The 23,058-nt window shown below is 44.1% G+C and overlaps 1 protein-coding gene across 1 annotated transcript; it reads right to left on the bottom strand.

Annotated features, from left to right (window-relative positions):
- Nucleotides 1-1,388: 1,388 nt before the first annotated feature.
- LOC142475811 (uncharacterized) lies at nucleotides 1,389-11,804 on the bottom strand. Its single transcript, XM_075581545.1, has 4 exons — nucleotides 11,501-11,804; nucleotides 8,381-9,469; nucleotides 4,502-4,578; nucleotides 1,389-1,688 (listed from the first exon to the last, which is right to left on the bottom strand). The coding sequence occupies exons 1-4, from the start codon at nucleotides 11,562-11,564 to the stop codon at nucleotides 1,563-1,565; spliced, it is 1,356 nt and encodes a 451-aa protein (XP_075437660.1). The 5' UTR covers nucleotides 11,565-11,804; the 3' UTR covers nucleotides 1,389-1,562.
- Nucleotides 11,805-23,058: the final 11,254 nt, after the last annotated feature.

Genomic DNA, 23,058 nt, shown 5'->3' with positions numbered 1-23,058 from the left:
AAAGTTCTCGGTTCGCCTAAAAATTTACCCAGGAATCATGCCTGATTCTGAAATACATGTAGGAACATTGTCTCGGCAATATCTCTCCTTGAAAACGCTTGTGCGACTCACCGCTAGGGTTCCCTGCTTCAGCATAGCCCAGAAAAGTGAATGGGGCACAGGAATGATAAGTGTCCCTGTTAGCTGAGGGGGTCCCTAGGTTAATGGGGGGGGGGTGGGTATCTCAGTTAGTGCCCAGGTAGCCCAGAACCTGAATTGGGTTTCTGGGTGCTCCAACCATAGATAAGGTTGTGAGGGGACTCTCAGAGTCCAGGCTAAGTCCAAAAGCTAGTGTAAGGGGAGTAAGGCTGATAGAAAGTACATCCTTCTATTCTATTCCTCATACCCAGAGACTTAGGGATGTATTAAAGTATATTTTATTAATACATTGTTACATAGTTACATAGTAACTGGGACTTTCGGAACGATGTCCAGGCAGACTGCCAGGGCTAACCCATAGGTGTCAGTAAGTCTGCTGGACATCGGAGTTCAAAATTGCCAGAGGATGCACGAGGTGTGAAAAGCACTCGGATGGCAGGGAAAGGCTCAAGTACCCATGTCCGGAGAACAATGGCAGTCGTCCGGGCTGCCAATTGCTCTGCCAGACCTAGTTGAGCCTGACCCAGTGGGTGGCATTGAGATAGCCATGGACGGAGGTGGCAAACTTGCACATGTCCCTTGGCAGTTTCAGATTTCCCGCTGACCCGGCTTTTCATACAGGCTACACTCTGATTGGCTGCTGAGAAAATTCCCACGCAATGATTGGTTGCTGAGTTTCATGAATGAAACTCAGAATACTATAAAGAGTGTATGAGCCAATCAGATTGGAGATTCCCAGCAGTAAGAGCGCGAATAGCAGAGCACCCGGCTTCGATTTCCAGCCAGGAAGCCTGCCCGCCAGATTCTAAGTCCCGACATTTGCGACCATGTTCTCAAAATCGAACATAGCGGTCGCGGCTGGGATTTCATGCCGATTTTAGTTCCAGAGGATTGGTACTAGCTCGCGGTCAAGAAAAGTCCAAGTTCTCAGAAGAGAAGGGAGCGGTGGCGTGTGGAACTTCACGCCGATTTGGGAACCAGGAGATTACGGGATAAGTTCCGGTCAGGGTAAAACTCTTATTTAGAGTGCATCTAGTTTTCGACCCCAGACCCCCAGTAAGTGTGTCTTTTCGTCTGTATTTGGTGTTCCATTGTGTGCAAGCGAATTTGTGCGAAAAAAAACTTCAATTTATTTCATTACCTAGTTTTGCTGAGTGAATGATCCCGGTTAAAAAGGTGAAAACTGCCCGGTCTCCTGTGACAAGTGTACGCACACGTTACTGAATTATAATACAGATAGTACAGGAAGATAATATGCAAAGTTTTATATGCAAAGTGTAATCAGGAAGTTAAACACTAGAAATGTGTTATTCAGAAATCTAGATAGTTCCAGTGCAACATCTGTGATAAACTTTCCTGTGAGTCGAATAAATGTCAAACAAAGCTTGAGAAACATCCAATGTTCTTCAGGCCAAATATAGTGGCTAAAACATTCCATCTTCCAGTCTTGAGATACTTTCCATGAATGCAGCACAGTTTATCGATGTTCTGTTCAGTCCATAGGTCATTATAACATCAGCACGAAGTTGCCAAAAAATACTGGAACATGTCTAGGGAACAAAATCATTCAAGAAACATTAATGCACACATTTGGTATGAGTATGATATCTCCTAAACTCGGAATACTTTATAGCAACAAAATCCTCCCTAAGGCTACGGCCCCTGTGCCTCCGCTGCACGGCGCCAGCAAGGCTGGCGGTGCGTGCAGCCGATTCCCCAGTCTGCAGTGAGCTGCAGGGGGAAAGACAGGGGGGTGTGACGGGGGAGTGACGTCACCCGGCAGGTTCGCCCTCATTGGCTGAACTGCCGGGGGGCATGGCCTAGCACTCCGTCGCGAGCCCTGCTCTCAATTCTATTGAGAGCAGGAGAAACTCTCAGCGCAGCGCCCCCCCCTTGCAGCACCCCCCCCCCTTGCAGCGCCCCCCCTTCCCCCCTTGCAGCGGGCCCGGCCCGATTGAGGGGAGAGCTCTTGTCCCTGCAGCGTCTGCCACAGCTGGCACTGCAGTAGCAGCGGGGACCTGGCCTAAGCCCGCTAGTCTGGAAGCGCACCGCACAACAGATGCTAATGCCAATTATCCGTAGACTCTAGGTCATAGCATATGGTACAGCATCCCAAACTCACCTTCGCAAACAAGACAACCTCTGCAACTCAATACACCGCTTTGTCCTACAATGTATCTACAACACACATCACTGCCAAATGCTCAAAGAACTAGATTGGCCATCCCTTGAATCCAGGCGCGAGGTACAGGAGTATGGTACAGGCGTGTCTCGCAGCAAGGCGCCAACGGGAGCAGCAACCACTACTAAATCTGTATGTTTATATCTCTCTCGCTGCGTTCCAGGTGAATATTAGCAAATGTTTACCATTTCGCAAGTAGCAAATATTAAAAATGGGCGCGTTTTGCAAACATGCCCGACGTTATCCCCCATTTCTGAGCCTGACCTCTGCGCTAATAACCTTTGGAGGTGCCACTGCTAATGTGCAAACGGGTCATTCGGGAGACTAAAGCAGCAGTCGGGTTAGTCGTTCCCAAAGTATATTTGTACAGTTCTTTAGACTCTCATTTTAATATATATGCCTGTGTGTCTTGTGTATTGTTACTGAGCATTCTGCCGATTATTTGCCTAAATTTATTAAACATATTATACTTTATAATTATGAAGCAACCATTAATATAGACATAATTTAGTAATAATGATATAGTCGAATGACCTATTTCTGCTTGGATTAAAACTCCTATTGCATATCTGTTCAGTACTGGTTAAACTCATAGGAAGTTACCGTCCATTGAAAAAGGATGATGAAGCAAAAACTATGTAATTTCTGCACATTTTCCCAGATAACAGAATCATATTTGATAGTCTTGATGATAATAGGATCCAGTTGGATCTTGTTTGTTTATTTATCGTGGAAATTATTACGATACTGTAATGCCCTTGAAAACAATGTTTTTGTATTTTAGTTGCTGCTCCAAACCATGTCTGTTTCAGAACAAGTGGATCCACATTACTGTGCTGACATACCACTTCCAGGAGACCTGGAGATTTGGATCCGCAGCGGATCGTGTCAGTTCCTTTGGTTCGTGGATTTCCACGGATCAGTCTTAAAAAAAAGGGCAATTTGCGTTTTTGCGGATTTTTAATCACCTTTGCAAATACAATCCGCAGATTGAGCAATCCGTCAACGGGTTTGTTTTTATTTTTATGAATCCGCACTAATTAAAACCGACCAATTTGCGGATTTTACAAAGCAAAACAGATTTAGGGAGGAAAATCAGCGAAACTTCAGGAAATCGATTTGGTCGGATTCGCCTATCTCTACCTGGGACCTACAGTATAAGTGTCAGTGCATATTACCCACAAAATTGCCAAGATACGCCCTTTCCTCTGTTGCTCGACTGCAAAAACTCTGACTCAGGCCCTCATTCTCTCCTGTCTCAACTATTATAACCTCCTGCTGTCCGGCCTTCCAGCCTCTCACCTGTCTCCCCTACAATCTATCCTAAACACTGCTGCCAGAATCACTCTACTCTTTCCTAAATCTGTCTCTGCGTCTCCCCTCCTGAAATCCCTCTCCTGGCTTCCTATCAATTCCCGCATCTCACACTCAATTCTCCTCCTCACTTTTAAAGCTTTACACTCTTCTGCTCCTCCTTACATCCTGCCCTAATTTCTCTCTATGCACCATCCTGACTCTTGTGTTCTGCTCAAGGAAGCCTTCTCTTTACCCCTTTTGTATCTAAAGCCTTCTCCCATCTTACACCCTTCTCACTGACTGCCCCACAGGTCTATACAGTATATAAATAAAGACATATAGTACATACATGTTAACTTTAAACCATTCACAGATGTAATAAACACAGTAACCGCATGGTGTCAGCATTGCGCTGTTGGTTTAGAACACGGGATATAAGTTTCTGTACAATGTAGTCATGCTGAGCAAACATGGCCCTAAATACGTGCTGTACTCATCTAGATTGGTTTATGCTTCACAATCTAACCCAGCGGTGCACAAACTGGGGGCGCGGGATTTTTTGAGGAGGCGCAGGTGGTTGCAGAGGCCCAGCGTTCTTCCCCAAGGCATTTAAATTAAATGCCAGGGGATTGCGTGAGGCCCCTACAACTCACTTACCATGGTTCAGACGCGTTGCTGTAACGCGGCGTCAAATTATCCTGCGGTGTCCTGCGGAGTGATGTCACACGTCCATCTCCATGGCAATGGGGTCACGTGACGTCACGTGACCCCGTGGGGTCATTTGACGCCACCAAACCAGGTAGGGGGCGTGAGAGCGAGGGGGAGCAGGCAGGGGGACGCAGCTCGCCAAAGTTTGCCCTCCCCTGGTCTAACCCAACAAATTACCTGTCGCAGAATTGCTTCCATTGTAAGTGCAAAGTTTGTGTCCTTAGGAACAGAGCTCTGTATCTTAAAATTCATCACTGAAAAAGAAGGGAAAAAATGACATTTCACTATAATATATATACATACATATATATATATATATATATATATATATATACAGTCTGGAGTATAGGTGCCCGAGTTAATTCACCAGGCAACTGAAACGTGTGGCCATATACAGTATCTACTACAGTATGTAACTGTGTAACCTTGATGGGCCACTAGTTTGTTCTGAAACATTGAAAAAAGGCAATTTGTACAAAAAAAAACACAATGTTATTAAAATCTAATGAAAACATCTTCTGAACTATCTAGCAGTATAATTAACGCATATCTCTCTGTCTCTCTCTCTCTCTGTCTCTCCCTCTGTGTCTCTCTCTCTGTGTCTCTGTCTCTCTCTCTCTGTCTCTGTCTCTCTCTGTCTCTCTCTCTGTCTCTCTCTCTCTCTCTATGTCTCTGTCTCTGTCTTTCTCTCTGTCTCTCTCTCTCTCTCTCTCTCTCTCTCTGTCTCTCTCTCTATGTCTCTCTTTGTCTCTCTCTCTGTCTCTCTTTGTATCTCTCTGTCTCTCTCTCTGTCTCTGTCTCTCCCTCTCTATGTCTCTCTCTGTCTCTCTCTCTCTCTCTCTCTCTCTCTCTCTCTCTCTCTCTCTCTCTCTCTCTCTCTCTCTCTCTCTCTATGTATCTCTCTCTCTGTCTCTCTCTCTGTCTCTGTCTCTCTCTGTCTCTCTCTGTGTCTCTCTGACCCTCTCTCTGTCTCTCTCTCTCTGTCTCTCTCTCTGTCTCTCTCTCTGTCTCTGTCTCTCTCTCTCTGTCTCTCTCTCTCTCTGTCTCTCTCTGTATCTCTCTGACCCTCTCTCTGTCTCTCTCTCTGTATCTCTCTGACCCTCTCTCTGTCTCTCTCTCTGTATCTCTCTGACCCTCTCTCTGTCTCTCTCTCTGTATCTCTCTGACCCTCTCTCTGTCTCTCTCTGTATCTCTCTGACCCTCTCTCTGTCTCTCTCTCTCTCCTTCTGGGTGCACCAGTTGGAAAGAGAGATAAGCCCGGCGTTGGTACGTGTACTTGTGGGAGGGGGGCGAGTTGGTGGTACTGTAAGTATATTTGTGGGGGGGTGAATTGTATTTTTGAAGGTGGGAATTGTATTTGGGGGTACGGTGGTGGTATTTCTATCTGGGGGGAGTAGTGGTAATTTTATCTGGGGGGTGCTTGTATCGGGAGGTGTAGTGGTGTCTGTGTTTGGGGGGAAGTTTTGTATTGGGAAGGGGTATTGTGAGGGTATTGTGGGGCGGGTTAGTTTGTGAGGGCTGTGTGAGACTGGAAATTGTAATTGTGTGTGTGGACAGGGAGGAGGGGAAAATGAGTGTGAGGGAAGAGGGGATTGAGTGAGAGGGGGTAATTGAGTGATAGCGGAGGTGGGAGAGAGAAGAGAGAGTGTGTAAGAGAATGAGGGACAGAGTGAGTGAGGAAGAGTGGGTAAGAATGAGAGAGAGGGGGGGAGAGAAATACAGGTGTAAAAGGGGAGGGCTTGCAAGGCCACCGATATGGGAGGCGGGGCATGGCTCTGACAAGGGGGGGTTCTGGGCAAAGCTCTAGTCCTTGACACCAGGAAACCTGTTGGTGGCCCTACATATAGGGTGGAGGGGGAGGCCTGGGAGCTCAGTCACGCAGTCCCACGCTGGTTGAAAATCTCCCACCCTCCTTTTGAACATTAGTGGTTTCAAATAAAAAGAGAGAGAAGGAACGAAGTGGGGTTAATGTATAATATTTTTTAAAAGGTTTATTGTGTTTGTCAGTGCAGTGGCAATGGTGGTACATGGTGTGGGATAAAACCGTGTCTGAGTGGGTGGATTTACAATATGGGGCCTGTGATACTGTGGGTAATTGGGCAGAGGGAGCCGTACTCAGCTGGGTTTGGTTCATCTGTGCTTGGCGATACTCGGCTGGTTTGTGTCATGCCATACTCGGCTGGTTTGAGTCATGCACCGGTGGCTGAGTGACAGTTTGGAGACTCTGGCAGGGTAACGTTGGTTTGCAAAATGTTCAATATATTTATGGTTTAATTAAATCTGTGGCAGATTTACCTCCAGCTCAGTGGTTATTGCATGGTGTGAAAGAATGTGGGTCGTACAGTAGGGGGGAGTATGGCAAGGGGAGGGATGACAACTCAAAGGTTACAAGGTCAAGGGATTTCCTGTACCACAAATTAAGCTCCCCAAAGTGGCTATATATATATATATATATATATATATATATATATATAGGGAGACTCACTCTTCCACTGATCAGAAATTCAATATGCTTTTAAGAAGAAAAAAAAAAACAATAAATAATATTTCTCTAAAAAGGGAACAAGAATTATTACAAATACTATAATAACAATAAATAATGTTTACAGTATACTCTGCTTTAAAATGTTTTCCAGTGGATGACTGTAATTAAATCTTAGAGGTGTAATGTGTTGCATGCAGCCAAAGCATTAAGTCCCATACATTGGATTCAGGTTCAGGTGCAAAGTGAGACATAGATCCTAGAATCCAATGTAGCCCCCTTTCCCCGTCACTGAAGGAACTACCAGTACTGCTGTTACCCGTTTGGCTACCAGAAGGCCTGAGCCTCCGCCACTACAACAGGCTTTGCCTTCTGTTTCCCTACATCCAAATAGGTTGCATAGTTCATTCAGTAATACTGCCCATTCCTCTATCTGTCTTAATAAAGACATTAAAGGAGGAATCTGGTTGAAATCATGGTTCACACTGTCGCTGCCGGAAGACGGGTGCATTGTGGTCTTCCAGGATCGCTACCGTGTGATCACGATCTCCCCCTAGAAATTGGGCTAATATAGGATGAGGTTCCTTGTACTTCATAATGTTCCCTGGTTTACCAGCGCTCAAGACATACAGTACAGGTATCATGCCAGGGCATTAGACTAGATTTAACGAGCACATCGTTGGGGAAGATTTGAATCCGCAGTTAATTGACCGGTTCCGATGGTCTGCAAATTTCCACATACCAATTTCAAAAAGGACAATTCGACTTTTGTGGATTTTTCGTTATTCTTGACAATGCAATCCACTGGCGGATTTTAAGCATCCAATCCGCGGAGTCGATTCTTAAAATCCGACAGCGGATTGCGGAATTCGCCGATTTGTATTGTTACCATCAACCAGCGGATTGTATCCTGTAGCGGTTTTTGGAGTAACCAGCACGGGATTGAAACTGTAACAATCCGTCGGCGGATTTTACACCGCGGAACGGATTTTTAATGACAAACTTGGGAAATTCTGGGCAACGGATTTGGACCGGTTCGTCCATCTCTACTTAATGGTTTTATACTCTCAACTACCACAGGAGATAAGGGCCTGGGAGCTTGTGTAATCACTTCAATGTATTAAAGTGAGAAGAGAACCCGCAGGATTTGTGTTTGCATATGGCAAGGTACTGTATTAGCCTAGAAAAGAGGGAGTGATTATGTGAGGCTACCAGAGGCCTTGCAGTCTAAACCACGACATTTTGTATAGGCGGGCTTGTGGGAGGGGAGGCGCAGGAGAGCAGTCGGAGCACTACAGAGCACGGAGCACTGCCGAGCATGGAGCACTGCAGAGCATGGAGCACTGCTAAGCTTGGCCAATTCATGTCCCATGGTGGTTTGCACATCACTCCTCATTGCACAGTATCATGAGGCGTGAATGTGCCTAACTCAGCTACGGTTGACAATACTGCCCGCGACAGTGCTTTATCTGCTCTCCTCTATATTATTCTGTTTTATTACACATAAAATTTTCTTCTGCAAAGCTCTTAATGGTAAGTGCTTTAGAAATATTTTTACATAGAATATGACTCACCAACGGTTGTGTTTGTCACTGGAACGGCAGAGGAAGGCGTGCTACTGGTCTCAGTTGTAGTATTAGGTGTCAGACTGGTACTGGCCTCAGTTGTAATATTAGGTGTCAGACTGGTACTGGCCTCAATTGTAGTATTAGGTATCAGACTGGTACTGGGCTCTGTTGTTGTATTAGTTATCAGACTGGTACCGGCCTCAGTTGTATTATTAGTTATCAGACTGGTACTGGCCTCAGTTGTAATATTAGGTGTCAGACTGGTCCTGGCCCAAGTTGTAATATTAGGTGTCAGACTGGTACTGGTCTCAGTTGTAGTATTAGTTATCAGTCTGGTACTGGCCTCAGTTGTAGTATTGGGTGTCAGACTGGTACTGGCCTCAGTTGTAGTACTTGATGTCCGACTGGTACTGGCCCCAGTTGTAATATTAGGTGTCAGACTGGTACTGGCCCTAGTTGTAGTATTAGGTGTCAGACTGGTACTGGTCTCAGTTGTAGTATTAGTTATCAGTCTGGTTCTGGCCTCAGTTATAGTATTGGGTGTCAGACTGGTACTGGCCTCAGTTCTAGTATTTGATGTCAGACTGGTACTGGCCCCATTTGTAGTATTAGGTGTCAGACTGGTACTGGACTCAGTTGTAGTATTAGTTATCAGACTGGTACTGGCCTCCGTTGGTATACCAGGTATCATGCTGATGGTTGTCGGAGTTACCGCAGTGTGCGCCCCACTCGTGCTGGCTTCAGTTCTTGTAGAAGGTGTTAGGGTGGTTGTTCCTGTTGAAACAGTAGATTCCAGGCCGGTTTTATTTTCAGTTGATACATTTAATGATGAAGTGGTGCTGGATTCTGATAAGGCTGATGGAACGGAGCTGACTGTAGCCTCAGTAATATTCTGGGAGCCTGATGTAAGGTGTGTGCTGGATCCCACAGTATCTGTATTAATAATGGTCATAGCAACTAAGATTTCTGGTGCACCTAGCGTGGTTGGTTTCACACTGCTGCTGGTATCTGCATTAATAGTTGAGATTGGTATTAGGCTGTTGTTGGTCGTGGTAGTTTCTGCGGTAATATACTGTGCACATGTGGACACGATGGCTGAAGGAACATGAAATCATGGATATGGTAAGACATGCAATTTCTTTTTTTTTTATCTGAGAGACTGTAGGGTTCAATATAATAGAAGAGAAAAGGGGCCCAGAAATTAGTACAGTACTGTGCATGCAAGAAATCGCAAAAAGGAGCAGGAAATAGAGACACACGCAGAAGAGATGAGAAACCACACCAGGTTCCAAACCAGGTTCCCCTGCCTTAATCACAGTGATATTGCCAGTACTGAGTTACATCTCCTGCCCCTTCCATGGGAGACTCCGGGCTCACTATCACAACGTAAGGACCAACCCCCTTAGTTTGTGTGCACAATCTGTGTTTAGTCTGGTACAGCAGTGGTGCTCAACTCCAATCCTCAATACCCCCCAACAGGACAGATTTTAAGGATATCCCTGCTTCAGCATAGGTGGCTCAATCAGCGGCTCAGTCTTTGACTGAGTGCTTATGCTAGGATATCCTTGAAACTGAACTGCTGTGGGGACTTGAGGACCGGAGTTGATCCCCACTGTGGTACAGTATCAAATATTAAAAAAAACAAGTGTAATCATTTAATAAACGAGAATATTTTATTTCACTGAAGTGACAGACAATTAAAATCTTGCATGTTTCAAGTTTCATTTATGTTATTTTTGGATAATGTTTCTCTATGGTTTAGGGCTTTCTAAGGCTTACAATTTGGTGAAATTAGGATCACTTCTTTTTTTTATATATATAGTTGTGTACATGTCTACGATTTACTTAACAATGCGCTTTTTTCGTTAAAACATTACAACCCGTCTTAATATGTTTAATGTGTGCTTTATCGTGAAACCCACATCAGTTTCATCACAGTCGCTTTACTATACGACATCCATGCAGTAAATCAATAATCTAAGTTTTGTAAACTTGCCCCCAACAGACAGACACACCTGCAGCAGCCATAGAGATGAAAGAAGGAAGAGACATGATAGAAAATAGTAGAGAAAAAATTGGCACAGCAATTTTGTTTCCACTTAGGATATCTATCGGGTTCGACATGCCCTGATCTCAAACTCTTCTGAACAACCACAGAAATTACACGTTCTAGATACAGTGCCGGATTAAGGGGCCGCTGGCGAGGGACCCGCCCGGGGTGCCAACCAGAAGGGGCACAAAAACAACAAAGGCCAGCGCACTCTCATACCGTCGGGAGGCGCCACGTTGTGTAGTAGTGTAGTTGTGACATGCCGACACCACTACATGGCGGGGGTGGAGCGTCCACTTATGAGAGCGGGCTGGGCTAGTATCAGTCCTGCGCAACGCGCCAACGCTACTACTGGGTGAGGAGCCTCACGTTTGGGGGAGAGCATGACATGAACGCCCACACAAACACAGGACACTCAGCTTGGCCGCCAGCAGCCAGAACAGTCCTGCGGTGTGCGGGAAATGTTAAATACATGTCCTTGCTGCTGGGGGCCAAGCGGAGTGTCCTGTGTGTGCGCACGCTCGCTTGCACACAAATGGTGGCGGCTACCACCACCGTGGGAAGTGCCCTGCGACTGGGGAGACTAAGGCTGAGTCCCCGCTAGTGCTGAGCGGGCAGCGCTTGTGGCGGTTACTTACATATATACATATATAGATATGTGTCCCCGCTCACAGAGTGCGTGCGGTGCTCATGCACAGGCACACACGCTCACCCCCGATCGGCACTTAGGTAAACAAAAAATCTATACTTGCCCGCGCGCTGAACTACACGCAATGCCCCCCCCCCCGCGCGCGTACAAGCAGGACACCCGGCGCTCATGCTTGAGCGCTCTCCAAGCATGAGCGCGCTCAGCGCCAGCGGGGACTCAGCCTAAGAACATTTTAACGAGGCAGCGAGGTGACCTGCAGCGATGGTGGCGACTGCAAGGAGACTCGCAGTGCAGTGGTGGGGAGTAGGGGCAACACATTTTGTGTCTGCCCACGGCGCAATAAAGTCTCTGTCCAGCACCGCCTACATTCATGCGTACCTGCTCTCTAATACACCCTCTGTAGGTTAGGTATAACCAAACAACTTACCAACAATTGCCAGACAGAATAGCATCGCATAACGACTCCTGACCTGCATGCAGCTGCAAGCCATTGTCCAGAAGCAGCTAGATGCAGGAGAGCATTAATGCCCTGATTCCCTCATACAGTGTCAGCTGTCTCCTGGGAGGATTCTGATGGACTTCCGTCAGCATACAGGTAAGATTTCCACACAGGTACTGATCAAACTGACTCATTCTCTCATCGCCGCACAAATAAAGGGGTGGGGAACATATCTTTCAGCTGGGAGGTAAATACATTCTTTGAGAGTTATTACAATATGCAAACACAGCCTTGGAATACAGATCCGTCCTCTGTGATGAAGAAATGAAACTGGATTATCCAGTTACCCAGTATACACCGTGCCTGTGATTGCCAGAGGAATTCCCCAGTTCATTTACAAGAGACAGATACATTTTTTCTTATATCCTTAAAGGTGCTTTTTTTGTTAACTATGTTTGTTAATGATGACCGAACAAAACGCGCGTCGGGTGTTAGTGACGTCATGGTCACTCTCTTAACAGTGCGTTAGCATATCTTGAATAATGGTTTAGCGAACATGAGGCATCCACTAGCAGAAAGGGACTATAGTAGACTTTCCCGGGTCCTGAGCGTTACACTGCACGGCTTATTCAACATGCAAGATCTGTTTCTCCCCTTTCCCTCTTCTCTTCCGCCCACCCCCCCCTCCTTCCGGTGTGTGGGATATGAGACAGAACTATAGTGCCTTTAGTCAGTAGTAGCACCTTGCTACTATACTGTAGTGCCGACGAGTATTCTAAAACAAATCTGGGACAATCACCAACAAGTCCCAGGTACCTGCTGGGTACATGCTGGGTACATGCTGCAACATTTAATTGACATTTCTATAGACAGACTAATGGCCCATCGGATTAAAAGCAGGGGTCCCTGACTGAATGGGACTGCCAGGGAACCCGCTGTTATTCCGATGGGCCATTAGTCTCTGCAGAAATGTCACTGAAATGTTGCAGCATGTACCCAGCATGTACCTGGATCATGTTGGTGATAGCCCCAGATTTTCCAAGGCAAGTTTAAGGCAAGTGTTAGAATACTCGTCGGCGCACCTGTACGCATTTCGCAAAGTATCTCTTGCTTCATCAGGTTCCTGTTGGTGGTGTGTGGTGAGCCTCTATTTATACCCTATATAATGGTTTGTCAGGTGTATAGCTGATCATAATTAAATGGGTTATAATCAAATTGTGTGTCTTTTGAATAAACATGCATAGTCTCTGCAGAAATGTCACTGAAATGTTGCAGCATGTACCCAGCATGTACCTGGATCATGTTGGTGATTGCCCCAGATTTTCCAAGGCAAGTTTAAGGCAAGTTTTATAATACTCGTCGGCGCACCTGTATATTGTGGACCCACGAGGATCCACAAGCAGCTATGGCTCACGATATACTTACCGCAGTATTTGTTTGAGCTACTGTATGCTGCAGTACTCCCACAGTCTGTGACACTTCATCCCCATGCTTTCTCTTTACAGTAGTCTGTTTACAGCTATATCCAACACATAGCGAGGCATAGGAGGATTGGATCAGGTTACATCTGGTCAGGCTGTGTCACTAGACCTATGGAGACTTTGCATAGTTGATATTTCAGATACCTTGGCAGTTTACATTGTATATAATACACACACACACACAGGGTTGTTATTAAGTTTTATTTGGCATTATTTCTCTCATATCTGAGAGCCTTGGTAATTATTATTTCACTAGTAACGGTGTACACTAGATAGAGTATCTATCACATGGAGACATCTCCCAGAAGTGTATGGCTGTTCTCTTCCATGAGGTTTTTGCTACAGTACAGTATACAATAGCAGGGACAGTATTACCATATATTTACCTGCAGTTCTGTACAAGCGCCAATGTTAGTTCCAGTTTTAATCCTACTTTTTTGTTTTGCCTTTATAGAATATATTTTATTATATTCAATCAGTGGAGGTGTTTAACACCACCTGTTACCAGTATGTATAATTTACATCTGTAAGGTGCAGTGTATATCCAAACTATAAGCCAACTTCCTGTATATATGCGCTTTTTTTGTTAACTTAAATAACTCTTATTTTAAATGAATGGGGATTCTAATTCTGAATCTAATAATGGCTTTACTAACGTCATCACGAAACCTTTCATTGAATAGCTTCCTCACCCAGAGATAGGCAGGCATAGTTGCATCATGTTTTCTAAATATTACAAACAAGCTTTCAATAGCAAAGTATTTGTAATATATCCCATTTTATTTACTTTTGAATTCTTAGCAGGTTGTTAAAACATTACTAGATAACATAACATGTCACTGGCTTCTGCGGTGGTTAACATGAATAATATACACAGGTACTGAGGTGTGTGACTGTGGTATCCTTAGGCCGCGGAGCGCATGATGGCGCTCGCACGAAACATGAACTGAGATCCGAGGCGACGGGTAGGCGTGGCGGTCACGTGACTCGACCTTTTGCGTAAATGGTTTGTCTTCTGGAGAATCTCGCACGCGGTCGCACTTCATCGCTCGAGCGATCGCGCGCTCTGTGGGCGCCTCATAGCGAAGAAGTTTGTTGTTCCCGCCACGCATGCGCATCACTCTCTCTGCCACTATAATCGCAGCCTTACAAAACCCATGTGAGTTGTTTCTAGATCAGGAGGAGATAAAGCCTGTTCTATCTAGAATCCCCATGTAAGAATCCACTGACAAACTAACAAGAAGGAGAATGCCACTATATTATGGATGCTATTTAAAGTGAAACGTACAGAGATTTAAATGTAATGTAGACAGCTAAATCAGAACACAAAGGCAGCAATTTGGCATGAGGAGGTGCAATCCAAGACAGTAGCAAAATTACTTTCACCGAGGCGAGTCCATGGATTCCTATTAACATTGAATGGTGCATCCCTACTTACGGCAGCAAATATATCTTTATCAATAGATCCCAGAAATAAGCTTGGGGTAGCAGGGCCCTCTTATCTCCACTTCCTCGTGGATCACACGGCCAGGCAGAGGTTGTGCGTTTTGCATGTGAAGAAAATCCCACAAAGGCAAACATTGCTATAAAAACATTCTTTATTTCCCTGTCTCACAAAACAGGCAGGTTATCCGACTGGTTCCAATGCAGGTGCTCGTGTGTCAGGGAACAACACCACACTATTTATTCAACAACTTAAAACCTTTTCCGGAAATACCAATTAAGAAAAACACCTGTATATTATTTACTCTGGGTTTACACCGTGATGAACTTAGTGGACTATTTGAAAGCATCTTTTCCTTATTTTTGGAGTACAGTAACATTATTTTTTAGAGCAAATCATTACCATTTGTATACCTAGCGCAGTCCATTTCTTTGCAGAAAAAAATAGAAAAAGCTAATTTTTGACAATACAGAAACTCAATTAAAAAATATATATATTGCACGAAAAAAAGCCCTTTGTGGTGCTTAGTATATAGGCCCCTTGGTGTTTGTATTTGCCTTAGACACAGGAGTTGTGATGTACAGTACAGATTTATAGTTGTTTCTGCCAGGGAAAGCCATGGGATCTCAGCCACTGCTTAGCTGGGAAATGGGGAATCCTCGTTGCAGTTGGTCCTATTGGGAAGAAAGCCCCAGTTTACATTGGAGCCTGGCTACATCTGTATCTGTCACATGTATGTGAGGTAGTGCTGTGATGGCAGGGGGTAGCCGGCCTTCATTAATAAAGGTGGAGCCCGGCTGGCTGCCCCTAAAACATATGGCAAAGGTTGAGAGTGTCAGCTCTTGTGTCTAATATTGTACCTTATCGTGTTGCCCTGTAATTCTGTTCTCCTTATACTGTCCCCGATAGGGTTATAAGCTAGGAACCGTGTGTGTGGGGTTAACTATGTAAGCCCAGTGGGCCATTGTTAATGCATTCTATGCTTATTCCCTTTGACTCATGGTCCCATAGCTGCCTGTGCAAGCTTATATGTGGGCTGCCTTGCATGGATGGCCCCTTATGAGAAATAGCTGCAGGGCAGAGACTTCTGGAACATGAGGAAATAGCTGGATATTTGGGGGCAAACAGGGTTAACCTGTATTGCCTGCCAGTAAGGTATTAGAGCTGGATCTAGAAGACTTGTATGCTAACGCAGGTTTTAGAACTCCAGCTTGCAGATTTCAGTTTTAGAGTGTCAGGTCTTGGGATCAAATGTTATTATTACTGTATTGGGTGTAGGGGCTGTCACAGGAGACCAGCACATTTAACACATTTATACCCGGATCCTTTGATTGAGCAAAGCGAGGTGATAAAATAAATTACAATTTATTTCAACAAATGACACACACACTATGTTATACAATTACACTCAAAATACATTTACTGGGACAGGGCAAACAAAAAAACTTATTCGCAAAAAAATGAAATCTTGGAAACAAATGTCTCTAGGAGCAATTTCCCAAGATTGGGGATTGCTCGCAAACAGAGCTGGAAACAGTCCTTGGTCAGTGGCGCCACTCGCAACCGCTGTTACTCCGCCGAAGGTGCTTCGTTTGTTCTGTCGCTGTAGTATTGGATCTTGGTACATCAGTTCTTATGAAATCTTTATCCTTGTTACGAATCTTGGCTACGATGTTATAGAAATGTAGGACTTTGCTGGAACTGGAGAACCGATGGGCTGCACGGATTCGTATAGGGTTAAAACTCCTATACCTAACCTGTGCAGCCAATCCCTCCATGGGAATAATTTTCCCCACCTATCCTGGAGTTGCCAATACTTTGCAAACCTAGCAGAGGTGGCTTCTCATTCTGCTAAGGGCGTGCGCGAACTTCGCATCTTTGCCGCTTAGCATATGAGACCCAACCTCCTTACCTGGAGTCACCATTTGTTAACTTGCCCAGACTTTACACTAAGATGGGTACTTGGGTTACACCTCCCCATTTCACACCGTAGTCAGCTTGAGCCTTTCAACTCTGGACTTTTTCAGACATCCTGGCAGCACGCCAGCGGAGTTTCTTAGAAGTCCGGGGCTGGATGACAGTGATTATGAATTAAGTGTTTCCTCTTCCTCTGGCGTTTCAAATGAATATTCCTATGTGCCTAACATATTGGTACAATTAAAATAGGGGGACTTTCATTCATCAATTTTTATATGAATGTATAAAAATTGCGCTATTTGACTTTTCATGGTTTTACCCGAACGGCGCTCACAGCACATCTCAGCGCTCTATTAGCTTCCTAGCCAAAGTTAGTAAAAAGCCGCTTTCTATGCTGCCAAGCACCGGAAACTTTAAAACCATTTTTTCTTTACACTTTCACAGGAAATCACTGCTACATTTATACACTTTAACGCAGAAATGACATTACTCTCGCCACCTTATACCTGGTGGGGAGATGTTTTGAACCTGGGAATATACCGGGGAACGTGAATGTGATTAATTTCCCTGCCCGGTCCTACTATTCTGTTTTGTGCTGAAGCAGGGAAATCTCTGTTGCTGGAACAGTAAGACACATATAAATTTACATTGAAATTACAGTGTTTCTGCCATGATTGGGTTGCCGAGCTCCAATATGGCTCAGGCACACCTAGCCAGGCATAATACCTTTATTATTGGCCTGGGTACCCGTTCACCGTCACAGGGGCTGGTGTCCTACAAACAGGTTTTAGTGCCCCAGTTCACAGACCCCACATTTTAGGTCCAAATTGTAGAGTGCAAGCTTTAGGGACCAAATGTTAGTTTTAAAGTATTTTAAAACTAAAATGCATTTTGTGTTTGTGCTGTGAGCTGAACTGCATACAGGACTAAAGGCAGCCAGATGTGAATTAGTATTTCAATGCCACCACCCCAAGTATAGGGATTACCTGTGTTAATTGCAACATAGTGAGGGGGAAGGGCTGTGGACTTGCTATCTTCAGTGAAAGCCTTTGTTTCACCTAGACACAGGGGAGCCAAGAACACAGGGGGTACGGGGCTAGACAGGAAAATGATTGCTGCATTTCAAACTCATAGGCACGATTTCCATTAGCAAGTTTTGATTTTTCCCCTCCTATCATTGAATGCCTAACCACAATCTGTGCTCTAATTGGCTGCCAACCCCCTCAATGATTTAGATATGGTTCAAGCCAGATAAGGTAGTGCAGTGTAGCAACGCTCTCTCTTTTTTGTTGGAGATTTGAAGAGACAAGGAGATGCTGGCGGGCTTCTCAAGGGTGCTTCTGGGTGGAAGAGCTATAACACCAACAGAGAAGCATGGAGAGGCCCAGCCAGCAGGCTGGAACCAACCTGAGCGGACAGGGTAATACCCTTTTCTGAAGCAGACGCCCTTACATCTCAATGTTGGACCCTTACATTAGACAATAAGCGTATCCAAAATAAGTATGGGTAGCTGGGTTGGTGGTTAGTTCAAAGTAGTCAAAAAGGAGGGATAAGGGAGTGCATGGTATGATACGCCACTTTTAGGTTACTTTCTCCATCCCTCTTTGACGATGCTGCCGCTTCTCTCCAGGGAACCCCGCATCTCATTCTCCGTAGCACCCATCCACCCAGATGTCCACAGCACCCCATGCACAAGAACCAGCTCGTTAGACCGCATGCTGAATGGGTTAAGTGTCGATATCCCCGGGAACTCTACTATGCTGGTAAAGATAGATCTTCTTTTAGAGACCATGCTAAAGATGGATCAACGGATGGAGAAGATAGAGACTGACATAGCGGGGATACATAATTTGCTCGGAGTTCATGCTCCTGTATCTCCAACGCCAGAGCAGGAGGGTGGCATGGATCGGATGAATGGGGCCTTCGACCGCCTTCCATCACCAAGCGCACCCCCTCCACCAGAAGAATACGTGTACATGTATGCCGTTGATGACATGACAACCCCGTCAAGATCATGCCAGGAGACAACACAGCGACCAAGACAGGAGGAAAGCATCCTCCCAGACAACCTACCCTAGCCCGCCGCCACAAGCACACCCGCTCCCAGAAGCACACCCACTCTCAGAATCCAACCTACATACGCTGGCATCGATACGGTGCCCGACATCATCCTGTGCGAGCTGCCATTGGCACTCAGGGAGAAGTATAGGGTGATGAGTGCTGGTTTACCCCAGAAGTATGGCATGTTAATTTTTAAGCACCACGTGTCCTACTTGGTGTACTGTGAGTGGGCCAAAAATGTAAACTACGAAGGAAATAGTGAAAAAAGGGCGCATCCTTAAAAATTTAAGAAGGACTATTGTGGAGGAATTGCGGCGCTATTTTTCAATTTCAGAGCCTTTAATGAAAATCGTTCGAGACTCCATTAATGGCATTTTGCGTTATACAAGGCAATCGGCCCTGGAAGGACAATCTGGTGGGGATCGAATTTGCGTGACTGTTCAAATGTTGTTTATTTTTTTACTTGTTGCTTGTTTTAACTTGTATTAATAAAGAAATGTTTTTACTAACACCATACTGTTGTGCTGTAAAAGTTTTGACTTTCTGTACTTTATAAAGGAGATGTTGCGTGTTTTAAATTTTATTAATAAAGAAATGTTTTTACTTACACAAGACCTGCACAACTCCAGTCCTCGATGGCCGCAAACAGGCCCGGTTTTCAAGAGAACCGGGCCTGTTTGCGGCCCTCGAGGACTGGAATTGTGAAGGCCTGATTTACTGTACACCATCCTACTGTAAATGTTTTGACTTTCTGTACATAAATGTTTTTACTAGCAGTACACCATACACCTGTATATGTTTTGAATTGCTGTACACTTTTTGTACTTACTCCAACAATAAAAGAAAATGTTGATTTGTTTTAAATTGTTCCATTGTTTCCTTTTATACTGTAACAAAATACAGTGTTTCTAGAACATACAGTACACTACTGTCCAGGCATACTGTACAGTACTGTACTGTATACTGTAGGCATGCTCAGTACTGTACATCACAAGAGTATTAAAACAATACCTGCTTTACGAATATAGAATACACATATGTACTGGAATACATGTAGAATAAATGCATACTTTTTATTTTTCGGGTTTATTATACAGTATATATATATATAAAAAAAAGTATTGTATACGGTCTGAAAACAACAGCATACTGTTTCAGGTTTTCTATGAAGCTCTCAGTTACAGTATTCTATCCTAATCAATAACAACGGCCACTAAACTGTTGACTCCGATACGTGTTTTTTTAAATCTGATTCAGCAATGTGCAGGCATTGTTACACAAAGCGATGTTATCCATCGAAATCCCTCCATTTGCTGTTTTCCGCATGAGATGACAAAGTTTTATTTTCTGAGGAAAAACAAAAGTACAAGTTTTACTTTAATGGTGCGTCAGTCCCCTAAAGAAGTTCCCACAGTCAGTCCCACCAATATTTTTCTTGGGGGGCGTTTCCTGTTCACATGCGCATGCGCCTACTGTCGATGTGATGACACACATATGCGTTTCAAGAAGGTTCCAATGCGCATGCGCCTAGCTTTCTACCAATTGTTCAGTATCTACTGTAGAAGCTGCTCAGCCAATGATATTGCTTACAGGAGAATCGCTTGACTGTGCATTGATATTGAGATTTCAAAAACAGAATAAAATACGGCAACATTACTCACCATAGACTTTGCCAATCAGCTGGCGCCGAGCCACTGCCAGTCCCGTATTCTTGATTATACATGTAGTTGACAGGTGACAACGGGACTACTACACCTGTAGTCAGATGATGAGGCTGGAAATCGCATGCAAACGATGCAAATGCATGGAATCTGTACGCGAAATCCAGCTCAGGCTGCAAGGTATCCGGGCGGGGACGGACAGCAAGGGTTGCCGGTCACCAGGTTTTCACTGACGGTCGGACCGTTATTGGAAGCCGGTGCTGGCGCTGGCGCAATGCTTGCCTGCGACTGACGTTTCTTAGTTGGTTTTAACATGACCTTTCGCCTTTTAAAGTCTCCATGATCAAAGATACGGGAAAAATCTGGGGCTACACACCAATACCCTTCTTTAACACCGTGTGCGGGATCAATATGAAAAAAACACGGATCGATACTTAACTTTTTCCTTATTGCACGCTTCCACACACGAGCATCTTGTGAAAATTTGTAAAAGTCATAGTTTTCGATAAAATACTGATAAATTTGACCAACTGTTGCCATCTTATCATCTGTTGCATTAATCGCGGCCCATATTAAATAAGCGTACGTTATGTCGGGTTTTTGGAACATGAACTGCAGCGGTGCACTCATCTCGGAACTCTCAGGACAATAAAACACCAGACACTGTGCATTTAGTTTTTAATATGAAAAGCCTAAATTGATACATTATTGTAACTTCTTCAGTACCAAGGTCAATTTACAATGGACCACTGTGGAATGTTACAATGGAACACCTGCACGTCGACACATTACTGAAGCGCATGCGCATTACAATTCATGAATATCTGCCACCTGGCGGATACGCAAAGAATTGCAACCAATTAAATACGAACCATTATCAATAAACACATCAATAAACACATCAACCGCAGGTGACGCCGGCATGAATGCAACATGAATGCGGCATGAACGCGGCGAAGTGCGTGGCATTCGGAAAAAATTCGGAGATGTCAGAGAATAAAAGGGGCCACGGCTTTACACCACTGGCTGACTGCTCTCTTACACCTGCAGGAGGCACAGTAGGTACCTCCTCCAGATCCTCCTGTATGTTGCCTTGAAGATTGTGACATAGTGCAATGTTGTACAGAATGCAACAGCTAATCACTATGTCAGCAACATTTTGGGGCGAGTACTGTAGGGCACAACCAGATCTATCAAGACATCTGAATCGACTTTTAAACAGTCCAAACGTCCTCTCAATAACCGAGCGGGTGTGCTGCATTATAACGTTCCACTGCAGGGGTTTGAGTATTACCCAGTGGTGTCAGAAACTAGGGCCGGCTTCCATATCGTGAATCACCTATAAGAGATTTAAAAAACATGAATGTTAATGTAATATGTAACTTATTTTTTTATTTGCACATTTTTTCACTTTTTTATTTTTCATTTTAAACATAATTACACCTCTATCATCCTGTTTCTTACCACATTTTTTCACCCCATTAATGGTTTATACATAGGCATCTGTTCAGGGTGTGGCATTTTGTCAATCAGGACCTGGGTTGCAGCTATTTGGGTGTATGGTATCACAGGCGCTGTCTATTTATTTTTTTATCATTGTTTATCATCAACTGTTGATAGCTGCCTGCGGTGTATACACTTATCCTGCAATTGTCACGCTGGTTCTGATTTGTCAAGATGATGAAATCAAGTAAAGAGAGGCTTATTAGGAGACAACAATATGCTGAATCTGCAGAAATTGACATGTCAGAAACTGTTGAGCATAGGATAGATTTAAAGACCAGCTTTTTTAAGCTTGAAAGGCTGGCTAAGGAAGAGATGAAACATTGGCTTGACCTTTTATCATTGCAAAATTATTTAGATGCCAAAATGGTCCCTAGAGGACTGAGGTTTACTAAAAAACCTACATTTGAGACAAATATTGATTTTAAATCTAAATGGAATGATACTTTAGAATCTTGTTCATTCACTTTAATCAGATTATTAATCAATTATAGGGAAAATAAATTGATTGAAATTGCCAAAGAAATGGAGCAAATACAACATACTTTGGTCCCTTTTTACAGAAAGTGATGAATTTTTAGAATTGGACAAATTAGTAGATTCTAGGGTTCTCCAATATGAGAAAGAAATAAGTGAATGAAAAGGTAATAAGTATGTCAGAGATCAGATTGACTATGCTACTGACAAAGTCAGAGATTGGAGACGACATGATAGAAGAGATAGATCTAAACATTATACCCCCCAAAAATATAATAAATACAATAAATCTGAAAACCATAGAGATAACAGCAGGGATAAAGGATCCACTCATTCAGGATCCAAATATAAGGATAAGTATGTTACTAAACCTGAAAAAACAACACAAAAGTCTCCGTTTACTGTACATGTCCAGCGGAGAACAAGTTTGAGGCTTTACAAGATAAAAGTGAATCATGTGAACAGATTATATTGGAGAAAAGAGAATCGGAAAAAAGTAGTGGTGCTATACCTAAGACCCAAAATAAAGAAACTATAAAAACTGGCTCTGAAAGCAACATTACCACTACAAAATCTCACACTGCTTCTTTTTTAGAACTGGTGACACAACAGGAGACCCGAGAGAGGGGGAAATCATACCCATTTGGGACCGGCAACCGACTTACCAATCATTTACACCTCAGCGAAGAAAGAGAAGCAGCGAGGAACCCGGGGAGGGAGGCGCGAACAAAGAAAAAAGGAGAGTAAGTTAAGGGCCAGCAATCCAGAAAGTCACGGTATTTTTTATTTATCTACATTCATTTTATCTGCTAGTCATGTTTCGCTCCTGGCCAGGGGGCTCTCATTTGCACACAGTAGTCTTCCTAATAGATTCGATCTATTTGTAGATTTGAATAAATATATTAGGAAGATTACTCTTATGAGACATTTTACATTACAAAACAAAGATCGACAGGGTATTTTCAGTGCACAGGAGGTTGCTTGTATCGATGCAATGACTGC

The sequence above is a fragment of the Ascaphus truei genome, chromosome 2, assembly GCF_040206685.1.
Source record: "Ascaphus truei isolate aAscTru1 chromosome 2, aAscTru1.hap1, whole genome shotgun sequence".
NCBI lineage: Eukaryota > Metazoa > Chordata > Amphibia > Anura > Ascaphidae > Ascaphus > Ascaphus truei.
This window is presented reverse-complemented; position numbering and strand designations above follow the sequence as displayed.